Source organism: Monodelphis domestica, chromosome 1 (assembly GCF_027887165.1).
Source record: "Monodelphis domestica isolate mMonDom1 chromosome 1, mMonDom1.pri, whole genome shotgun sequence".
Taxonomy (NCBI): Eukaryota; Metazoa; Chordata; class Mammalia; order Didelphimorphia; family Didelphidae; genus Monodelphis; species Monodelphis domestica.
The window spans coordinates 362,362,544-362,384,666 of record NC_077227.1 but is presented as its reverse complement, the minus strand read 5'-3'; the positions used below and the strand labels follow the sequence as shown (position 1 = coordinate 362,384,666).

General features: G+C 36.2%; 1 protein-coding gene across 1 annotated transcript in view; it reads right to left on the bottom strand.

The window, feature by feature from the left end:
* TTC1 (tetratricopeptide repeat domain 1) overlaps positions 1–22,123 on the bottom strand; it is a 59,473-nt gene that overhangs the window by 13,683 nt on the left and 23,667 nt on the right. The window contains exons 6-7 of the mRNA XM_001379827.3: positions 17,399–17,547; positions 1,058–1,112 (exon numbers count right to left, since the gene is read on the bottom strand). Of these exons, the coding sequence (XP_001379864.2) occupies positions 1,058–1,112; positions 17,399–17,547 (204 nt within the window). The remainder of the gene's footprint in view (positions 1–1,057; positions 1,113–17,398; positions 17,548–22,123) is intronic.

The window sequence follows — 22,123 nt, the reverse complement described above, 5'->3', positions numbered from 1 at the left end:
TCTTCTCACGGGGGAAGGGTGAAGTAAATGGCCTCTGTTTCTAACAAAAAGGAAATATAATGAAACAATTTTATATTTTCCAATAACAAACAGCAGAAGGTTTTGTAGTTTATACTCAATATAATTACTGCCAGTTCTCCAGCCATAGCTGTCACTCCCTTGAGCATCAACACTAAAGAAATGGGTAGGAGACTTAAAAAAGCTGACAAAGAAACTGCACTTAAGGAAATAATACTATCTTGGGCCAAGACTAATTTTTCACCTCTGAAGGATCTCAAAGCACATTTATCTTGATCAGTTCAGCTATAAAACAGGAGAAAAATACCTCAGGGATCACTTGTGCTAAGAGCCAATGTAGAAAATGATTTGCCTTCCCTTCCCTTTGCAATTTATGGTAGCACATTTAGAAGCAACACTTTAATGATTTCTATATTTATTTTAAAAAATCTGTCTGCTGAAAAAGTTTGATATTTGACAATAAATATGAAATCATATTCCTAGCCATAGCCTTTAAATCATTTGAGAGTTAAGTAGCAGATGAAAGCAACCAAGAGAATTTAGACTGAAAGACAGACACCATTGATATCTGACACCTGCAAAAATCTGCTAAGAGGAAAACAGTACTTTTCTTTGAGGATTTCTATTGCCAAGACAGATGGAAATTTTGATTCCACCTAGCACCGACAATGGAGTCAGTCAGATTTTCTTTACAGCTATCTAAAAGGCCTTCCAGTATTTAGCTGACTCAAAAAAATGTGCCCAGAGACAGAGATAGTACTCTGCCATGGTCCTGGGTTCCCAAATGGGGCACTTTTCCCTCATGTTTAGACTAGTAGCAAATCATAGCACTTGTCATACCTAATCTATGGTAATTTTCATAACAAGATAGGATTTCATTTATTTGTAGTTTGTGTGAGACCCACCAGAAAATCTTTTCCTTGAAGTAAAATAAGAGTAAAGTGCCTCCAAGTTACTATTATAGTAACTATACTGAATTTACTATAAATAGCTATTCCCTCAGAATAACAGCTCACCTAGAGAGAAAGAATGCACTTACCTAACATCTCTGCCTTTAGTTTTTCATTCCGTTCTTCAATTTGTTTAGGTAATCTCTGAGAAAGAAGAGGAGAGAGGGACAATAAAAATGTATTTCTTATAGGTAAAGTTTTTGGTTGGTTTACTTTGAAAACAGTGATTAGGGAGCCAAAACAAACAAACAATTGCTTAAAATCTACAAATATGCTAGGTAAATAGCTCAATCCACAAAAAGAATTTAAGAGGTCAAATAAAAATGATTGTAGTAAACATATCCTAAAATGAAAATCAATCTAGCTTCAACTGTATATAAAACATACTCATCATAAATAATAAATACTTTTGTTCTGCCTGATATCTACTCAACCAATATTTCCACAGAGAAAGAGTTATCAGTTTTTGTGTTTCCAAAGGGTATTAGCAAAGATGACAGTAATTTCAAGTCTTGCTTGGCAATGTAGGCAGAAAAGGTCAGAGAAATAGGTTGTAAGAAAAGGTGGTGGTGGTGGTGGGGCTTACCTTCTAGAAGCCTTGTAGTACAAGCTGATCAAATGGCCAAAATGTTCCTGTTTGGAATACTCCTTCCTAAAGTTCCATTTTTTTTTTACCAGACCTGTGATTTATGCTATAGAGCTCATATACTTATGGTGAGGAAATTCTTTTTCCTAAAGCACAAGGGCAATTCTGTGGTTACCAGTCATTAGAGCTGCCAGGGTGCTGACTGGCCTAGGGTGACATCCACAACTAGAGTCTGTCAGATGGAGGACTCAAATGCAGGTCTTCTTTCCTATAAGGCCAGTCATTTATATTGTTACATCATGCAGACTTGCCCTTTTTAAGGTCTTATTTTTAATACCTAATTGTACTGAGGAGTCTCAGTTCTTGAGGGCCCTAGGAGAGCAGTCAGAATTCACAGGATTATTGTTAGAGTAGACTTGGGATAGAAATTTTTTTTTGGCCATAGCAATTCACAAAGACCTAAAATGCTAAAGTTCTGAGTAGTTATAGTTCACATTGGGGAATCCATACCAATGAAATGGCTCTTTGAAGTGTAACAAAACTCTAAAAAAATGAAGTCTTGTCTTTGCCCCTTTCTTTTACTGAATCAAATTAAATTAGTACAGACTAAACTGTGCTACAGTTAAAAAAAATAAAAACACTATTCAAGAATGCCAAATAAATCTGTAGGGATTAGAATAAAACAAACACCCAAATACTAGAAAAATATCATAAGAATATCATATAAAAAGATTTATTTTTTTTTTCATGGAGAAACTCTCTCCTCTGGGGAGAAAGGGTATACATGGAAGTTCAAGGAAGGCGTTAATAATTCAATCAAATCAATCTGCAAGCATTTACTATGTACCAATATGTGAGGCACTGTGAGGCACTGTAGTTGGCACTGGGAATACAAATTTAAAGAAACAATTTCTACTTTCAAGGAGCTCACATTCTCTTGGGACGTTACACTGTGCACACAGATTAGTAAATATAAATTGCCTAGTCTCTTGCATAAAAATGCCACTGTATAAAGTTTATTTAGTATCTGAGTTGCAACGATACTATAGGTACAGCAATTATAAGCACAACTTATAACACCAGAGGGTTATATTAATTCTTTTTTCTTGGAGACTACTTCTTTCTTTTTCAGTAAATAATTTTTTTCACATAAAAATGCTTCTCTTTCACAACTGCAAGATACATTAGCTGTAGACCACAGCATGTTTTTTTCCTAAAGGAATCTTAAAGAAATTAGGCAGTGAGTAGGCATAATATTGCTCCCACTATGTGGAACTCCAATAAGGAGGGATAGAAGGGGGCACATTTTGGTTTTAAATTTTATATCAAAGGCAAGATTTTTTGAGGAACTATTTGTACCCTTGACAAATAGATATATCATATGCTACTGAAGGACAATCATAATCAGGTTAAAACTTATGTATTAAATTTCTCCTCACAAACATTGATATGACCCATGTGAAAAGTCTACAACTAGCTTTTCCGTATAAGAAGATAACTTTAAGGCAATTCTTTTTCTTTAATTTAAATTTATTTATTTATTTTTCCGTGGTTACAAGATTCATGATCTTTCCCTCCCCTCCTCCTGGAGCTAACAAGCCATTCCACTGGGTTATACATGCATCATTGTTTAAAACCTTTTCCCATATTATTCATATCTGTAAAAGAGTGTTCTTTTAAAGCCAACCCAATCATGTCTCCTTCAAACCACATGATGAATCATGTTTTCCTTTTGTGTTTCTACTCTCACAGTTTTTTTTTTAACCCTTACCTTCCATCTTAGAATCAAAACTGGGTTTTGGTTCTAAGGCAGAAGAGTGGTAAGGGCTAGGCAATGGGGGTTAAGGGACTTGCCCAGGGTCACACGGCTAGGAAGTGTCTGAGGTCACATTTGAACACAGGACCTCCTGCCTCTGGGCCTGGCTCTCAATCCACTGAGCCACCCAGCTGCCCCTTACAGTTCTTTCTCTGGATGTGGACAGCATTCTTTCTCATAGGTCTGTCGTTGTTGTCCTGGGGATCACTGCATTGCTACTAGTAGAAAAAACTGTTACATTTTATTGTGCCACAATGTATCAGTCTCTGTGTACAATATTCTCCTGGTTCTGCTCCTTTCACTGCATCAATTTCTGGAGGTCATTCCAGTTCACATGGAATTCCTCCAGCTCATCATTCCTTTCAGTACAATAGTATGTCTATCACCATCAGATACCACAGTTTGTTCAGCCATTCCCCAATCAATGGGCATCTCCTCACTTTCCAGCACAGTAATAAATATTTTTGCACAAGTATTTTTCCCTATTTTTTGGGGTACAAACCCAGCAGTGGTATGGTTGGATCAAAGTGTAGGCATTCTTTTAAAGCCGTTCATAATTCCAAATTGCCCTCCAGAATGGTTGGATCAATTCATAACTCCACCAGCAATGCATTAGTAAGGCTATTCTTTTTATTCTACTAAGTCAAATACTTTTTAATAATCAGTAAGTGACAAACACACAGGGAATATTTTTTCTGCAACTTTTAGTTGTCTCTAACTGTAATGATGTGTGATGTTATAAAAAAATTTTAAAAGTCTATTAGTTTCTTCTCCTATTTTCATTAAATATATTCTCAATACATGTGCAGATCATTTCCCTGAAGGTTTTGTTAATGATGAAAAGTAGGAATATAGGAAAGTTGTTACTGATATCTTCTCAGTTAAAATGTTTTTTTGCAGTAATATTATCCATAATTAAAAAACCACCTCTCTCTCTCTGTGATGGTGTATAAAAAACAACCTTTCAATGCTTTCAAGATTTGTGCTGCTATAGATTTGTTTCTCTCTATATTCTGAGTCCGGTCCATCCACTTTTAGTGTTGACAATCTCATCTCTTAAGTTCCATTTCTACTCCATATGCCCTATTTAGAATAATCTTTGATTCAGCAACACCCACTACTAGGTCTGTATCCCAAAGAGATTAAAAAAAATATGGCAGAAGACCTGTTTATTGAATAGGATGATTTCAAAGGGATCTGAAAAGATCTATGTGAACTGATGCAGACTGAAATAAGCAGAACCAGGATTACATTATACATAGTAACAATGATCCAGGACAATTCTTTTTTTTTTTAATTATTATTAAAGCCCTTACTTTCTGTCTTGGAACCAAAAGGCAGAAGAGTGGTAAGGGCTAGGCAATGGGGGTTAAGTGACTTGCTCAGGGTCACACAGCTGGGAAGTGTTTGAGGCCGGACCTCCTGTCTCTAGGCTTGGCTCTCAATCCACTGAGCTACCCAGCTTCTCCCTGATCCAGGACAATTCTAGGGGATTTAGTAGTGGGTGTTGCTGAATCAAAGATTCAGCTATTATATTCAACATCTATATACTGCCCTTTCCCCACTTTTATCTACAAATTCTCTTGAGGATGTGGCTAAGCTGCCAAGTTTTCTGCCCTCTTCACTTCCAATGGCTTCTAACTGTTTCATGAGGTGATACTGCTCATCATCTTTTGCCACACTCTCTGCTCACTGAAGGGGTATGAATTTGTTGGCCAACGAGGTGCCTGGGCTCTTGTGGCCTAACTGTGTCATTACTTTATATCAGAAAATGGTAATCATGAAGGGCAATAACTTTGTTTTTCTCCATTTCTCATTTTTCAGTATCAGTGGTTTATATGGAGATGTAAGGCAAATGCTGTTGCAACTATATGTAGTATATTCTCATTTTTCATTTGTTTTCTCAACCAATGTGGAACACAGCCTTTGTTATAACTAATTCGTGGTCTGATTGCACAAAGACAGCTGATTCTGATGTGACTCCTACATCAATAATCAATTTTTTCTTATCTGTTAGGACAGTCCCTTTGTGTGAAACATTATTGTGCAGGGTTTTCAAAAATTCTGGAACTGAATATATATACTCAAAATATCTTCTGCAAATTCCTTTTGGGTGTAATCCTCAGAGACTGAAATAAATGGCAGATGTGATTAGTTAGCCATTGTCAATTGACATTTGAAAAACTGGAGAGAATGGAATAAAGAGCACACAAAACTGGGAAAAAGCAAAGGTCTAAAGCAGAAGAGATAAAAGATAGCAGTGAGCTTGACTGATTCTTGGGAAAACTCTATAACAGATTATTAAAGAAAAGTTTAATCACTATCTAGAAAAAGAAGTGATGATTGCAAGGAACCAGCATGGCTCTAACAAGAACAGGTCGCAGACCACTCTCATTTCTTTCTTTTTTGGACAGGACTAATGGGGAATTGGGCCTGGAGTTACGAAGATGAGGTAAAGTTTGGCCTTGGTCACTATCTATATGATCCTGAGCAAGTCACTTAACTTCTGTTTCAGATTCCACAACAGTAAAATGGGACTAATAATAGCATCTATTTCCCTCAAGATAATTGTGAGGATCAAATGAGATAATATTTTTAAAGTGTTTAGCAGAGTGCCTGGTACATAGTAGGTACCTGAAAAACAATTATTCCCTTATTTAATAGAAGCATCCAAGAAAAACATCTCATGCTATTTTTGTGTAAAGATTAAGAGATGTAGGGAATACAAGATTATAATTATATGAATTCAAAATTGACTGAATGATTGGACTCAAGAATCATTAATGTTTGCATGTCAGCTTAGCCAGAGGTTTCCAGTACAGTGCTCTAATGATGTGTCTTTAGTCTGGTGATTTTAATATTTTCATTTCTAACCTGGGAAAAAGATATAGCTAGCATGCTTACCAAATCTATGTATGATAGAAAGCTGGGAAAATTAACACAATGAAATCACTAAGATCCAAAAAGTTTGATAGGCTAGAAAATTGTGTTGAAATAAATAAATAACCATATTCCTTTACTCTACAAAAGGGATAAGTATAAAGTATTAAAGTTAGGTTCAAAAAACAGACTTCACAATTAAAACTGAAAGAAATATGGTTAGACAGCAGTTTATCGGAAAAAATACCCAGGGGTTTTAGTGGACAGGAAGTTCATTATGATTCATAGTATGAATCAACAGTGTGATATGGCCACCAAGAAAGTAAATGCTGTCTTAGTCTCTATTAAAAGAAGCACAGCTTCCAGGAATATGGGAGTCCTGTTGTATTCTGTTCTAGTGGATCCAATACAGTGATCCCTCACCTACTGCAGGAGTTACATTCCAGAGACCCCTCAATAGGTGAAAATCCATGAAGTAGTGGTGTTATATTTATTTTATTATTCTTTGATGGTAAGCATCTTTCTCTGGCCCTTGGGTTCATTGCCAGAAGCCTTAGAAGGTGCAGAATATTTAGGTGGCATAGGACTCCAAATAAGTTCAAACTTTTATGAAAACTTCACAAAAACACAACACCAGAGTAACACTATGCGCAGCAATCAGATGTTGATGTGAAGTGGACAAGAGATGTGAAGTGGCCAAGAGATGCTGAATGTAGGGAACAGTGTGGGTGAGCAAACAGACCAATGCTAACAGTCATTGAGTCATTTGGCACTCAGGATACAGAATGCTGTGATTGGTCACCTTTCATTCCTTCAGCCAATTGTGTGCATGCACAATTTTATGTTGGCAAACTTGTGCAAGCAGTAATGGTATATTACATTTCCATTGGATACAGTACAGTATTCATCCACAAAATCCCACAATATAATGAAAACTGTGACACAGAATTAGATATATATTTTTTAAAATCTTGTGATACAGTAAAGCTGTGATAAGGGAAGTGTGGTACAGTGAGGGACAACTGTACTTCACAAGTGAAGTATTATGTTCAGTTCTTGGAGCCATATTAATCAAGTTATTGTCACCCAGAGGAGAATAACCAGGGTGGTGAAGAAGGGAAAATTCATATTAAGAATGACTTAAGAAATTTGGGATGTTTAGCATGGAGAAGACTCTGGGGAAAAAAATAGCTGTCTTTTTAGGTACGTGGAGTACTGCCAAGTTTCGATGAAAAGAACTTGTTCTGTCTGGTTCCAACATGTAGAACAAAGAGCAATGGGGGTGGAAGCGGGGGTGGTGGTGGTAGGGTTAAGAGAAACAAGGAAAAAAGGGGCAACTAGGTAGCACAGTAGAGTGCCAGACTTAGTGATGGGATGTCCTGAGTTCACACCTGGCCACAGACACATCCTAGCTGTGTGCCCCTGGACAAGTCACTTAACTCTATTGCTTAACTCTTGCCACTCTTTTATCTCAGAACTGATAAAAAGACAGAAGGTAAAAGTTTAAAGGGAAAACAAAGAGCAATGGGCTCTAGATGCAAAAAGGGGACAATTTTAGACTTACTGTAAAGAATAACGTCCTAACAATTAGAGCTACTCCAAAGTAGAATTGGCTTTTTATTTAAATTGATTTCATTCATGTAATGGGGGCCACTAATCTATACATATGGACCCCTGCAGGCCACATATATTAACTTAGCTTTAAAATATAATCTTATCTATGTTTTTTTTTTGATTAAGTATTCTCCAATTACATTTTAATCTGGTTTGGAGTCACACTCCATAGTGCTGTGGGCCTTATGTCTCACACCTCTGGTCAGGGACATCAAGCTGTTAAGTGTCAAGGGTCACACAATCAGTATGTGTCAGAGATAAGACCTTAACCCTGAACTTCCTGATTGCGCTGGTTCTCCATCCACTATGCTATACTGCTTCTCAAAATTTTTGTTTAAATAGTATAAGAATCACGATTAAAACAGACAAACAAAAAAAAAATCCAAACTTTAAAAATGGGGAAAAAAGATTAATATTAGGAGGTGAGTTATAAATGTGGCTCATACATGACACTTGTTAAACAAAAGGTCAAACCTCTTGCTTAGCAGCTTAAACAATTAGCATCTTTTTATGCTGTCATGTAAGACTATGTCTTTTGGGATTGTACTGGGTCTAGAATTAAGCTTTGTTAACTTTGAGTTTGTTTTTTATTTCTTTTAAGTGTTTATTCACAAATAGTACATAAATTCAGGTATTGATTTTATTCTAAGTTCTAGTTTTTTGGTCTCAAAATTTAGCAGGTCCAATCAATTACCAAAAAATTATCTTGTTGCACTAGAAAAAATAACAAAATTCATTTGAAAGAACAAAAGTCAAGAGTATCAAAAGACTTAAATGAAAAAAATGTAAAGGAAGGAGGACTACCAGGACTGAATTTTAAACTGTATTATAAAGCAGTAATTATCAAAACTATCTGGTACTGGCTAAGAAATAGAAAGGTAGATCATTGGAACAGAACAGTACTAAAAGATCATAGCAACTTTGTATCTGACAAAAGTATTGATGCAGGTAATTGGGATAAGAAATAACTGGTAAAAATTGTTGGGATGACTAGAAAGTAGTATGGCAGAAATTAGGTATAGACCATTACATCATTCATTAAGATATGATCAAAATCATCTAGACATCTAGACATCATCTAGACATAAAAGGAGCTATCATAAGCAAATTAGAAGAGGAGGGAACATATTACCAATCAGATTTATGGATAGGAAAAGAATTTATGAGTAAATAAGCAATGGAGGGCACTGTGAGATTTAAAACAGATCATTTTGAATGTTAAATTGAAAAGGTTTTATACAAATAAAACAAATGCTGTGAAGATTAGAAGGAAAGCAAAAAATTGGGAAAATATTTTCATAGTCTCTTTGATAGAAGTCTCATTTCTAAACTATATAGGGAACTTTGTCAAATTTATATTAACATGAACCAATTGACAAATGGACAAAAAATATAATGTCTTCAGATGAAATATGAAGCCATATATAGGTATATGAAAGAAATGTTCTAACTCACGACTGGGCAGAGAAATGCAAACCAAAACACCTCTGAAGATTCATCTCACTCCCATCAAATGGGCAAAAATGACAAATGTGGGAGGGGATGTGGAAAAATGGGGACACCAATACACTGCCAGTAGAACTGAAATGATCCAACCATTTTGGAGAACAATTTGGAATTACTCCCAGAGAGTTATAAAACTGCATATATACCCTTAGCCACAGAGCAATATGATTGCTGGGTCTGTTTCCCAAGGAGATCAGGAAAAGAACGTATGTGTCCCAAAATATTTATAGCAGTTTTCTTAGTGGTGGCAAAGAACTGAAAATTGAGGGCATGTCTATCAACTTGGGAATGGCCAAACTGTGGGATATGGTTGTGATATAATACTACTGAGCTGTAAGAAATGATGAGCAGATTAATTAAAAAAACAAACAAACTTGGAAAGAACTACATGACATAATAAAGAGTGAAACAAGTAGAACCAAGGGAACAAACAGCTATAGATTTAATATTTATAGAAATGTGAATGTTTACATCCAGAGAATGAACTGAAAAATCGAAACATGATAGATATAATCTATATATACACATCTGTTTGCTAGAGGATGCCTTCTATGGTTCAGGGAGAGGAAGGAAGGGATTGAAATACCTGGAAATAAATTCTAGCAATAAAATTAAAACAAAACAAAAAGCACGTGTGGACCCTGAATAGCTGAGAATTTAATTTTTTCGGAAAATGTTTGGGAACTTCTATACATGACTATAACCAAACTCAATATGGAATGGTTATCTAATCCATCTATTTTACGTATTCAAAAGCATATATCATCTGCTTATAATTGAAGAAAAAATTAAACTTTAGAAAAAAATCACCTAACTTGATGGACTAATGCTATGCAAATATATACTATCCTACAAAAAGGTTGATAAAAAATTGCCTGACTAGCCATATTTGTGGATGATTCTTAAAGGGTCCAAGAAGATCTCAATTCTATCTTCTTGCCTCATTTAATTTTTTCAAGGATATTGTAACATTTATCTTTGCTCTGGTTGCTGCTCCCTTTCATTCGCTTTTAAATAAATTGCTGTATATCCAAAGATTTAAGGATACAATTGCTATTTACCACACACTCTGCAAAATTGTGCATACGGGACAATGACAGTGACCAGGCTGGTGTTTTTATTTTACCCTGGCACCATCTAAGAGGAGCAGCATGAAGCATAATAAGGTATCACAGATGGGAATTAATGATGCACATAGGGCTGGATGTTTACAAATCAAAAGCAAAAAACAAGATTGGGAGCAGGCGGGTGGGGGAGCAAGAGTACATTAGCTACTCTGGAGCTTGGCTGGCAATTCAACCCAGATTGATGATGATGACTACACTCCAGGCAAGTTACATGCTTGTTAGTCTTTATTAAAATAAAGACATTCCTTAAAGAGTTTTTGTTCAACAGAGAGCATGAAAAACCCCAACATGGGCCATACACTATGTAGCTCCTGAATATGTTTAGGAACTTTATTATTGTATGACCTTTTATTCAGTATACATATATATGTTCACTAGTAAGTGGCTTTTAGACTCTCAATTCCTCACAAGGGTCTAAATGTGGTAACCCATATTAACTTGATTTTCCATTAAAAATTAAAATCCTGACTATGATTTTCTCTCAAAAAGCCATATAAATGTAGATTTAAAATCAGAAACCTGAAAGTCACATTTAACATCATTTGTAAAGGATTATGCTATTGAATACTAATTGCTCCAGATACTTCCCAGGATCCCTGCTTTAGTCCCAGATTGAGGCCACTTGCTTCCTGGTCTTTGTCTCCCTGCCAAATCCTTCCCAGAGATCCTTGTGTAAGTCTGGATCCAGTTCTCTGGTATTTTTGCTCCAGAGACCTTTTCTTTGTTCCAGAAGCCTTTTCCAAAGCCCTATCCACCTTGAATTGCCAATTCTTGCCTCCTGATTGAACTTGTCCAGGCCATACCTTTGCCTACATCTGTCTGTGTTGCACTGGGTCTCTTAGATCTAATGTGATACAATACTACCAACCTTCTATGAGGCTAGACCTTGAAAGTCTAATTGCTCATCCTCAGTGAACCTCCCTCCAGTTTCTGATACTCTGCTTGGACTCATTCCTAAATGGTTAGCATAACTACTTATACTGCCACTCCAGTGATTCTAAACTTCTAGCTGCTTTAGTACAAATCATATTCACCATCCATAACTGTCTGCTTCCCCCATCTCCCTCAACTTTATCCATTAAATGGCCTACTTGAGATTTTCCTACTTGAGATTTTCCCATCCCTTCAACTGTGTTCTCTGGAATGCCTGATCCATAATCACCAAACTTGCTTACATCCTAAGCCTTTTCCTTTCTTACTCCTTCTGTCTTCTAACTTTCACTGAGACGAACTCCCTCCTGATGGATAACACTGTGACCTCCAGTACTCCTTCCAGTTTTGTACACAAATCTCTCACCTCACTGGCCATAGTGGGTGAGTTGGAATTCTTTTTGGTCCTAGTGACACTTCCAGACTTTCCCTCTACCAACCATCACTCAGCAACCTCTCTTGTTCTAAGGTTCACACATCAAACTTATCATCGAATCTGGATTCTGGTGGCTGTTTTCTATTGAAAATTGTTGGAACTTGGACTTCTTTTCAATTGAGGAATGGCTGAACAAACTGTGGTATATGATGGTGATGGAATACTATTGTGCTATGAGGAATGATGAACAGCATGATTTCAGAAAGAACAAGAAAGACCTATGTGAACTGATGCAGAGTGAAATAAGCAGAACTAGAAGAACACCATACATAGCAACTGAAATATTGTGGAATGATCAAATGTAATAGATCCAGGACAATTCTGAGGGACTTATGAAAAAGAATGCTATCCACCTCCAAAGAAAACTGCTAGAGCATAACTGCAGATGAAAACATGATTTATTACTTGTTTATTTGGGTATATGATTTGGAGTTTTGGTTTTATAAGATTATTCTCTTATAAAAATGAATAATATGGAAATGTTTTGCATGATAATACATGTATCTTCCTTCCTTCTCCAAGGAATTCACTGTGTTTCACAGTCTTCTGACTGCTCCATCTCTTGCCTTCATATCAGGAGACTTTAACAAACATATTTTGATATTCCACAAATACCCTAACTTTCTTGTTTTTAATCTGCTTAACTTTCATGATGGATTCCTCCATTCTACTTCAAATAAATGTAGTCATACCTTTGATCTTGCCATTACTCACAACTGTTCTTCCAAGTTTATGAATTCTGAAATTCCTTTACCCAATGATAATTTATTACTCTCCCTCTGCCTTATGCCCCCACTATTCTTTGTCTACCATAACCTCCACCACTCAGTTCTTTCCTAGGGCATCATCCTGGATTGGCTACATTTTTCTCTATTTTGATCCCTTGGAGAAATTAGTTCAAATCTACACTATCCTCTGAACTTAAATCCCTTGGCCCCTTGTTTTACTGCTAACTATGCTTTTCCAAAGTCCAATTCAGATCCTTCCTACCACTATCACCATAGCTCCTTATTTATGTGCTCTTAAACAGAATTAGAGAAAATCTTGTGCTGACTGGGCCTGCTACAAATTTATTATGTTCCATTATCCATTATTATGCCTCACTGTAGCAGTAATTCTTTCATATTCCTCTGACTGGTTCTCTCATTCATACTAAAAAACTTTTTTACTTTTCAAACCTCCTATGGCATGCTCCTTTCATCCCCTCAACTAAGGACCTTGCCTCATACTTCACTAAAAAAAAAACAAAAAAAAACCCCAAACTCTTTGCCAAGAGTTTGTACATCTTACACCACTCAAGACAAACTTTCCTCCCCAATTAAATGGGCAAGGGACATGAATAGGCAATTTTCAGATAAAGAAATCAAAACTATCAATAAGCACATGAAAAAAGTGCTCTAAATCTCTTATAATCAGAGAAATGCAAATTAAAACAACTCTGAGGTACCACGTCACACCTAGCAGACTGGTGGTAAAATTGGGACATTAATACATTGCTGGTGGAGTTGTGAATTGATCCAGCCATTCTAGAAGGCAATTTGGAACTATACCCAAAGGAAGCTAAAAGACTGCCTGCCCTTTGATCCAGCCATAGCACTGCTGGGTTTCTACCCTAAAGAGATCATAAAGAAAAAGACTGGTACCCAAATATTTATAGCTGCACTCTTTGTGGTGGCAAAAAAAAAAAGGAAAATGAGATGCCCTTCAATTGGGGAATGGCTGAACAAATTATGTTATCTATTAGTGATGGAATACTGTTGTGCTCAAAGGATTAATAAAGTAGAGGAATTCCATGTGAACTGGAATGACCTCCAAGAATTGATGCAGAGTGAAAGGAGCAGAACCAGAACATTGTACACAGAGACTGATACACTGTGGTACAATCGAATGTAATGGACTTCTCTACTAGCAGCAATGCAATGATCCAGGACAATTCAGAGGGACTTATGAGAAAGAACACTATCCACATTCAGAGGAAGAACTGTGGGAGCAGAAACAAAGAAGAAAAACAACTGCTTGATCACAAGGTCAATGGGGAATTGACTGGGAGTGTAGACTCTAAACGACTGCCCTAGTACAAATATTATTGGTATAGAAATGGGTCTTGATCAATGACACATGTAAAACTCAGAGGAATTGCAAGTTGGAAATGGAAGGGGGGTGGGGTTGAGGGAGGGCAGGGAAAGAACATGAATCTTGAAACCATGGAAAAATATTCTAAATTGATTATATAAAATTTTCAAAAAAAAAAAAAAGACACCCTTCTCCATTATTTTCTCCTTTATCATTCTTTCATGAATAGGCAGCTAGTCTCTCTCTGTCTCTCTCTCTCTCTCACTCTCTCTCTCATCAGTTCCCATGGATTGAAATGATCTCTATGCAGATGATTTCCAGATATATAGCTTTAGTTTCTCTCTTGACCTCTGGTCTTATATCACCAAATAATTTTTAGACACCTTGAACTGGATGTTCAAGGCTATGTTCCATAAACATTTAAAAATTAACATGTAAAATCTGAACTGATTAATTTCCTCTCTCCTTCTTCCCTCCCTCCAGATTCTCTCTGTCAAACATCCTACTACAGTAGAAGAAATTCAATCATGAAATCTACATATCATTATTATCTCCTTATACATATTCCCAGTACTCAATCAGTTGCAAAGTCCTATTGATTTTATCTTTACAATCTCTCTTCTGTATGATTCCTTGTTTTCTCTGACAAAGCCATCACCCTAAGGCATTATTTCACTAGCCTTCCGGTGAGTCACCTAGTCTCAAGTCTTTCCCTGCTCTTCCCAAAATACAGGTCTGACCACATCACCTCCTATTCAATCAATACTGATGGATCCCTAGTATGTACAGAATAAAAGCAAACCCTCTTTTTTACCTTTTTATTCCTGTTACATCTTACCCTCTTCTATAGAAATCTAGGATCCAGCAACACCTGCATTTTACGTTCCTAGCAAGGAACACTTTACCTCCTAACTATTCCTTTTCTCAGGCTGTGCCCCATGCCTGGCATTTTCTCCATTCTTAATTCTACTTCCTGGCTTCCTTCAAGTCTCAGTTCAAATGTCACTTTCTGAAGGAAGCTTTTCCAGATCTTTATTAATGATAGTGTCATCCCTTGGTTGATTAGCTCCAATTTATTTTGTGTGTGTTTTTATAAACATTGTTTGCTACTGTCTCCCCTATTAGACTGGGAGCTCCTTGAGAGCAGGAACTATATACATTTCTTTGTATCCTCAGTGATTATCATAGTGCCTGGTACATAGAAGGTGCTTAATAAATTCTTGTTGATTTCAAACTGAATTCATCTCAAATTCACCATGTCCAAAACTGAACTCATTATTTTCTTCCCTCAACTCTTCCTTCTGCCAAACTCCCTATTGCTGTCAAAAAGACCATCATTTCCCCAGGCACCCATGTTCAATCTACTTCCAGCTACTCTGTTTACATCCTGTACATATGCAGCTATAGACATATTGTGTCCTTGATTTAATATGAGCTCCTTGAAGGCAGAGACCATATTTTTTTCCCTTCCTTGTGTACCCTTTAAAAACTTAGCACAGTGCCTGGCACACAGTAAAGTACAGAATAAATGCTTGCTGACTGAATGATAATTTTTCAATATTGTGGAGTACCAGGTTAAAGTACTGACAGTTTAATTTCCCTCAGTATTGAAAAGACAATTAGCTAAAGAAGAGGATTCTACTTAAAACAAGATGGCTTTTCTAAGCAAGATACTAGTTTAAGGTATGTCAGTAGCAAATTTAAGTTGTCAAAGAAAACTGACATCTTATAAGCACATATGTTAGAAAGGATAGGGATCAATAATTTACATAGTGATTTACAAAATTGTTTTTCTTTTCTCAAGAATATTATGGTCAGGGGGCAGCTGGGTGGCTCAATGGATTGAGAGTCAGGCCTAGAGAGGAGAGGTCTTAGGTTCAAATCTGGCCTCAGATACTTCCCAGCTGTGTGACCCTGGGCAAGTCACTTAACCCCCATTGCCTAGCCCTTACCGCTCTTCTGCCTTGGAGCCAATACACAGTATTGACTCCAAGACGGAAGGTAAGGGTTAAAAAAAAAAATATTATGGTCATAACAGAAATAGACTATAATTTCTGAGCTTCATTTTCTTAATCTTCGGTTTTCTTTATCATTATAACCTAAAACACATAGTGAAAAATCAATGGGGTACAGAAAAAAGGAAATGTACTATCCTATGTACTTTGCAGAAACAGGCTTCTAAGACTGTGCAATACTGTCAGATATTCTTGATAAAATGGTTGGTTTTCCTGAACTGCCTTTTTCTCATTTCTTCTCAAATCTTTGTTATAAGGGATGGTTCATTGAGTAAAGAAGGGAAGAAGGATAGAGTTAGGAAAAAGATTGATTTAAATGCATATTTCACTAAAATGAGATACAAGTTAAAAGAAAAATCAATTGGGTAGCTCTGTAGATTATATAACTACCAAACAGCTATCCACATGTATTTTCTTTTTTTTTTAATTTTATTTGGTCAATTTCAAACATTATTCTTTGGTTACAAAAATCATATTTTATTCCTCCCTCCCCTCCCTCCCTCCCTTCCCATTGCCGACGATGTGTACTTCCACTGGTGTCCACATGTATTTTCAAAGACCAGTAATTAGGAAATATTTTCTATGATTTAATATTTGGCTGTATACTATAGATCTTTGGAGGGGGAAGCATTATAATAAATGTATTCATAATATGTAGCCATTATTAAAAAAAAACTTTGTCAGGTCAAATTTAGGATAATCTGGCTAACATTCATAATTTGGGATGAAAGAAGGGAACAATAAGAGGGCTGATAGAAAATAAGGTTATTATTTTGGTTTGGAATTGCTTATGGAGTTTAATTGTCCACATTAGCCTTTTCTTCATTACTCTGAATAAATCAAGAGTAGGTTGTAGTTCAAGATTAACTGGAAGCCCAAATACAAGTCAAAAGACTATGGAGGCAAGGGGACCTGTCAGGATGTTGGAACAATCAAAGCATTAAAAGTCAAGAGCCTGGTCAAGTGTAGTGCTACTGGTAAACTGAAAAGCTTGATGAACCTGGAGGATATTTTGAAGGAGAAATCAATTTAATAACTGACTGAGTAAGGCAGATGAAGGTGTTAAAGAAGATTACTGAGGTTTAATGACTAGAGTGCTAGGGACAGATAGGGAGTCAAGAATTTTTAACAATCCTCCTAATAAGTGGCAGCAAAATAAAGTAATCCCTACTAGGTAGGACTTTGGAATATTAGACTAAATTACTCTAAGAATAGTGTAGGTTTGGAGACTGCTTTTAGACCAGACAATATTAGGTGTATAGTTAGAGTGAGTATACGTTCATGTTTCATAAGTAATCCTCTCTTGGATTTCAATGGATACATCAATCAAAATTAGGCTGTAAGTATAACCAATTGGACCTAAGAGTTGTGACACAAATGTGTAATAACAAAGGAAATAAGGGAAAAAAACCCATAAATAAGTTCTATAAATCTAAAAAGTTCTTACCATGCAAGCTTCTCCTGCTTGGTATATTGATGGATCTTTTTCTAGAACAGATTTGTAATCTTCTAGGGCTTCATCTAGCTTGTCGGTTTTCTCATATAATTCTGCTCTTCTCAATATTGCCCTGATATAACTGGGATTTAATTCAATTGCTGGAGAAAAAAGGAAAGCAGTTATTATTATTAGGATTACATATGCATCTGGTATAGCCTAGATTCCAGATTCCTTATTTGATGTTGCCACCCAATGGTACAAAGTGGAATTTTTCTTTTCAAAGATTGTTACTTTTCTAAAGATCAATTTATTAGCCTATTTGAACTAGAATAAATCACTTATCTCCGAGTTTCACTTTCCTCATCTTCAAAATGGGAATATTACTACTTTCCTCATAGAGTTTTACTGTGAAGATCCAGTGAAGTAATGAATTGTTATATGAAGTACACACTCAAGGGTTAGGTTATCTTACATATGTCTAATGGGAGGTGGATATAATGTAGGGAAAATCTCTTTTTTAGCATTGGTAGATGAAGGTGGGTTTAAAGAGCTACAGGAAAAATCCAGAATACACTTCTATTGCTATTTCTTTCTTTCCTCTTGATTTCCCAGCAGGGATGACAATACTTGGTGCTATTGCTATAACTGAATGCTAAACTGTTCCCTTTTGTACCCAGTTAATCACAAACTCTTGAGGCATTTCTCCACCCATTTGGTTACACAGGAAGAAACAGAGAAAAGCAGGCTACTTTCTAATTTAAACTATTCAGAAACTATAATTCTCCCACAAAAGTGATGCAACATGAAAAATCCTCATAAAATTGGGAGTTTTTTTTTCTTCCTCCTTAATGAATAAAGAAAGAATATATTCAAAATAACTTCTGGTCTAAATAAGATTATTAGTAAGTAGAAATTAATTTGCAGATATCAGACATTTAAAAGTCTACGAGGATGCTGCAAACTTATAAATATAATGAAGATATGGAGGAAGGTGAATGTAAACAGCAGGTAGAAGGAAAAATAACAGTATTCTAAATTAGGAAAATGGCTAAACCCAAGATATATAGGATAGGAATAATCAGGAAACATCCTCTACCCTTTGGCAGCATAAATTTGAGGAAAAGTAAGATACGACTAGTCACTGAATATGTTGAAAAGGCAAGACAGTCATTAGGGTAATCAAGTGAAATTTCAAAAGAACTTTTGTGACTTGATGTCTGAGATTTTCAGCAAGCAGGTTAGTGGGTGTAATGGTAAGTGTTTGAAAAAAGAGGACTAAAACATTTGATAATATGGGTTGAATGGCAGTATGTAAGAGGTGAGCCAGGAATAGGTATTAAAATGGTGGAAAATGATCTATGGGAAAGGAAAGAATTTAAGACCAAGCAAGAGATAGAGAATATTACAAAATGTAAAATGAATAATTTTGATTACATTAAATTAAAAAGATTCTGTACAAACAAAACCAATACAATACAAAATTAGAAGGGAAGCAACAAACTGGGGAAAAAATCTTCATAACAAAAACCTCTAACAAAGGTCTAATTTCTCAAATCTATAAGGAGCTAAATTGTACAAAAAAATCAAGCCATTCTCCAGCTGATAAATGGGCAAGGGACATGAATAGGCAGTTCTTGGATAAAGAAATCAAAACTATCAATAAGCACATGAAAGTGTTCTAAATCTCTCATAATTAGAGAAATGCAAATCAAAACAACTCTGAGGTACCACCTCACTCCTAGCGGATTGGCCAATATGATAGCAAAGGAAAGTAATAAATATTGGAGGGAATGTGGTAAAATTGAGACACTAATGCATTACTGGTGGAGTGGTGAATTGATCCAACCATTCTGGAAGGCAATTTGGAATTATGCCAAAAGGGCTTTAAAAGACTAACTGACCTTTGATCCAGTCATACCACTACTGGGTTTGTACCCCAAAGAGATAATAGAGAAAAATACTCGTACAAAAATATTTATAGCTGAGCTCTTTGTGGTGGCCAAAAAATTGGGAAATGGGGGGGGGGGGGGTTGCCCAATGATTGGGGAATGGCTAAACAAACTGTGGTGATGGAATACTGTTGTGCTAAAAGGAATAATTAACTGGAGGAATTCCATGTGAACTGGAATGACCTCCAGGAATTGATGCAGAACGAAAGGAGCAAGAACCAGGAGAACATTGTACACACACTGTGGCACAATTGAACGTTATGGACTTCTCTATTAGCAGCAATGCAATGATCCAGGACAATTCTGAAACTGTATGATAATTTGTAGCCGGAATAGTTTTGAATTCTCAATCACACACCACATCATTCTCTTTTCAATAATCTTTAGTGGCTCCCTATGTATTTAGAAGAAAATATAAACATTTTACTCTTATTTCATACTTTTAAACTTTCACAATCTGCTTCCAATCTACCTTTCCAAACTTATCTCACACTTCTTCAGCAACACTAGACTACCAATTGTTCTCTGAATTCAATATTACATCCCATTTCCGTATTTTTGAACAAATTATCTCCAAGTCTCCTTTCTCATTTCTTCTTCTTGCGATACTTATCTTTTGGGATAAGCCAAATGAAACCTTTTAGGTGCGAATGCTCTCTTGTCTTAAATGATTTTATATCTACTTATCTGTATCTCCTATCTTTTTTTTTTTAATTTTAAACATTATTTTATTTGGTCATTTCCAAACATTATTCACTGGAAACAAAGATCATTTTCTTTTCCTCCCTGCCCCCCCTCCCACCACCTTTCCCTCTCCCATAGCAGACACACGATTCCACTGGTTATCACATGTGTTCTTAACTCGAACCCATTTCCCTGTTGTTGGTATTTGCATTAGAGTGTTCATTTAGAGTCTCTCCTCAGTCATATCCCCTCCACCCCTCTAGTCAAGCAGTTGCTTTTCATCAGTGTTTTTACTCCCACAATTTATCCTCTGTTTGTGGATAGTATTTTTTAGATCCCTGCAGATTGTTCAGGGACATTACACCACCACTAATGGAGAAGTCCATCATCTTCGATTGTACCACAATGTATCAGTCTCTGTGTACAATGTTTTCCTGGTTCTGCTTCTTTCGCTCTGCATCACTTCCTAGAGGTTGTTCCAGTCTCCATGGAATTCCTCCACTTTATTATTCCTTTGAGCACAATAGTATTCCATCACCAACATATACCACAATTTGTTCAGCCATTCCCAATTGATGGGCATCCCCTCGTTTTCCAATTTTTGGCCACCACAAAGAGTGCAGCTATGAATATTCTTGTACAAGTCTTTTTCCTTATTATCTCTTTGGGATAGAAACCCAGCAGTGCTATAGCTGGATCAAAGGGCAGACATTCTTTTATCACCCTTTGGGCATAATTCCAAATTGCCCTCCAGCATGGCTGGATCAATTCACAACTCCACCAGCAATGAATTAGTGTCCCCACTTTGCCACATCCCCTCCAGCATTCATTACTTTCCATAGCTGTCATGTTAGCCAATCTGCTAGGTGTGACGTGATACCTCAGAGTTGTTTTGATTTGCATCTCTCTGATTATAAGAGATGTAGAAAACTTTTTCATGTGCTTATTAATAGTTTTGATTTCTTTGGCTAAGAACTGCCTGTTCATGTCCCTTGCCCATTTATCAACTGGAGAATGGCTTGATTTTTTGTACAATTGATTTAGTTCTTTGTAAATTTGAGTAATTAAACCTTTGTCAGAGGTTTTTATGAAGATTGTTTCCCAATTTGTTGCTACCCTTCTGATTTTGGTTACATTGGTTTTGTTTGTGCAAAAACTTTTTAATATGATGTCTTCCAGATTATTTATTTTGCATTTTGTAAGTCTTTCTAAGTCTTGCTTGGTTTTGAAGTCTTTCCCTTCCCAAAGGTCTGACATGTATGCTATTCTGTGTTTGCCTAATTTTCTGTATCTCCTATCTTAACTAGTACATTGCAATCTCAATCATTCTTTCTCTCTAATTTTCAACTACTCTCTATTGGTTTGTTTTCTACTACTTTCAAACATGACCAATTTTCCTCTCTCATTAAAAAAACCCTTCAATAGGGGCTCAAGGTATAGCCTAGATTCCTATATATCTCCTCCCTTTCTCAACCAAAGTTCATGAAAACACTACATATACCTGCTGTTTCTACTTCCTGTTTTCATTCCTTAAACCACTGAAATCTGGTTTCCAATCTCATCATTCAACTAAAATGGTTTTCTTGTCAAATCTTATTTTATTTCATTTCCCTTCCTTATTGGCTCATCTGCTGGATCTGATCCTGTTGCTGACCCGCTCGTACTAGATACTCTCTACTCTCTGAGCTTTTGAGACACTTGTAGCTCTCCTTTCTAATTATTCCTTCTTTGTTTCCTTTGATGGTTCATCATCTAAATCAAGCCCTACAATTGTAGTTATTTCCCCAAACTCAGAACTAGGCCTCCTATTCTTCTTTCTTTACAATGTCTTAGTGACATCATTGGCTCTCATGGGTTTAATTATTACCTCTCTGCAGACAACTCCCATATTTAAATATCTAGCCTAAGTCTCTCTGCTGAGCATCAAAATTCTGCATTACCAAAAGTCTAATGGATATTTCAAACCAGATGTCCTGGAGACATCTCAAACTCAACATATCCAAAACAGATGATCTTTCCTTCCAAACTTACCCCTCTTCTAAACTTCCTAGTTCTGTAGAAGGCATTACCATCCTTCCAGATCTGTATACTCAGCATCAAC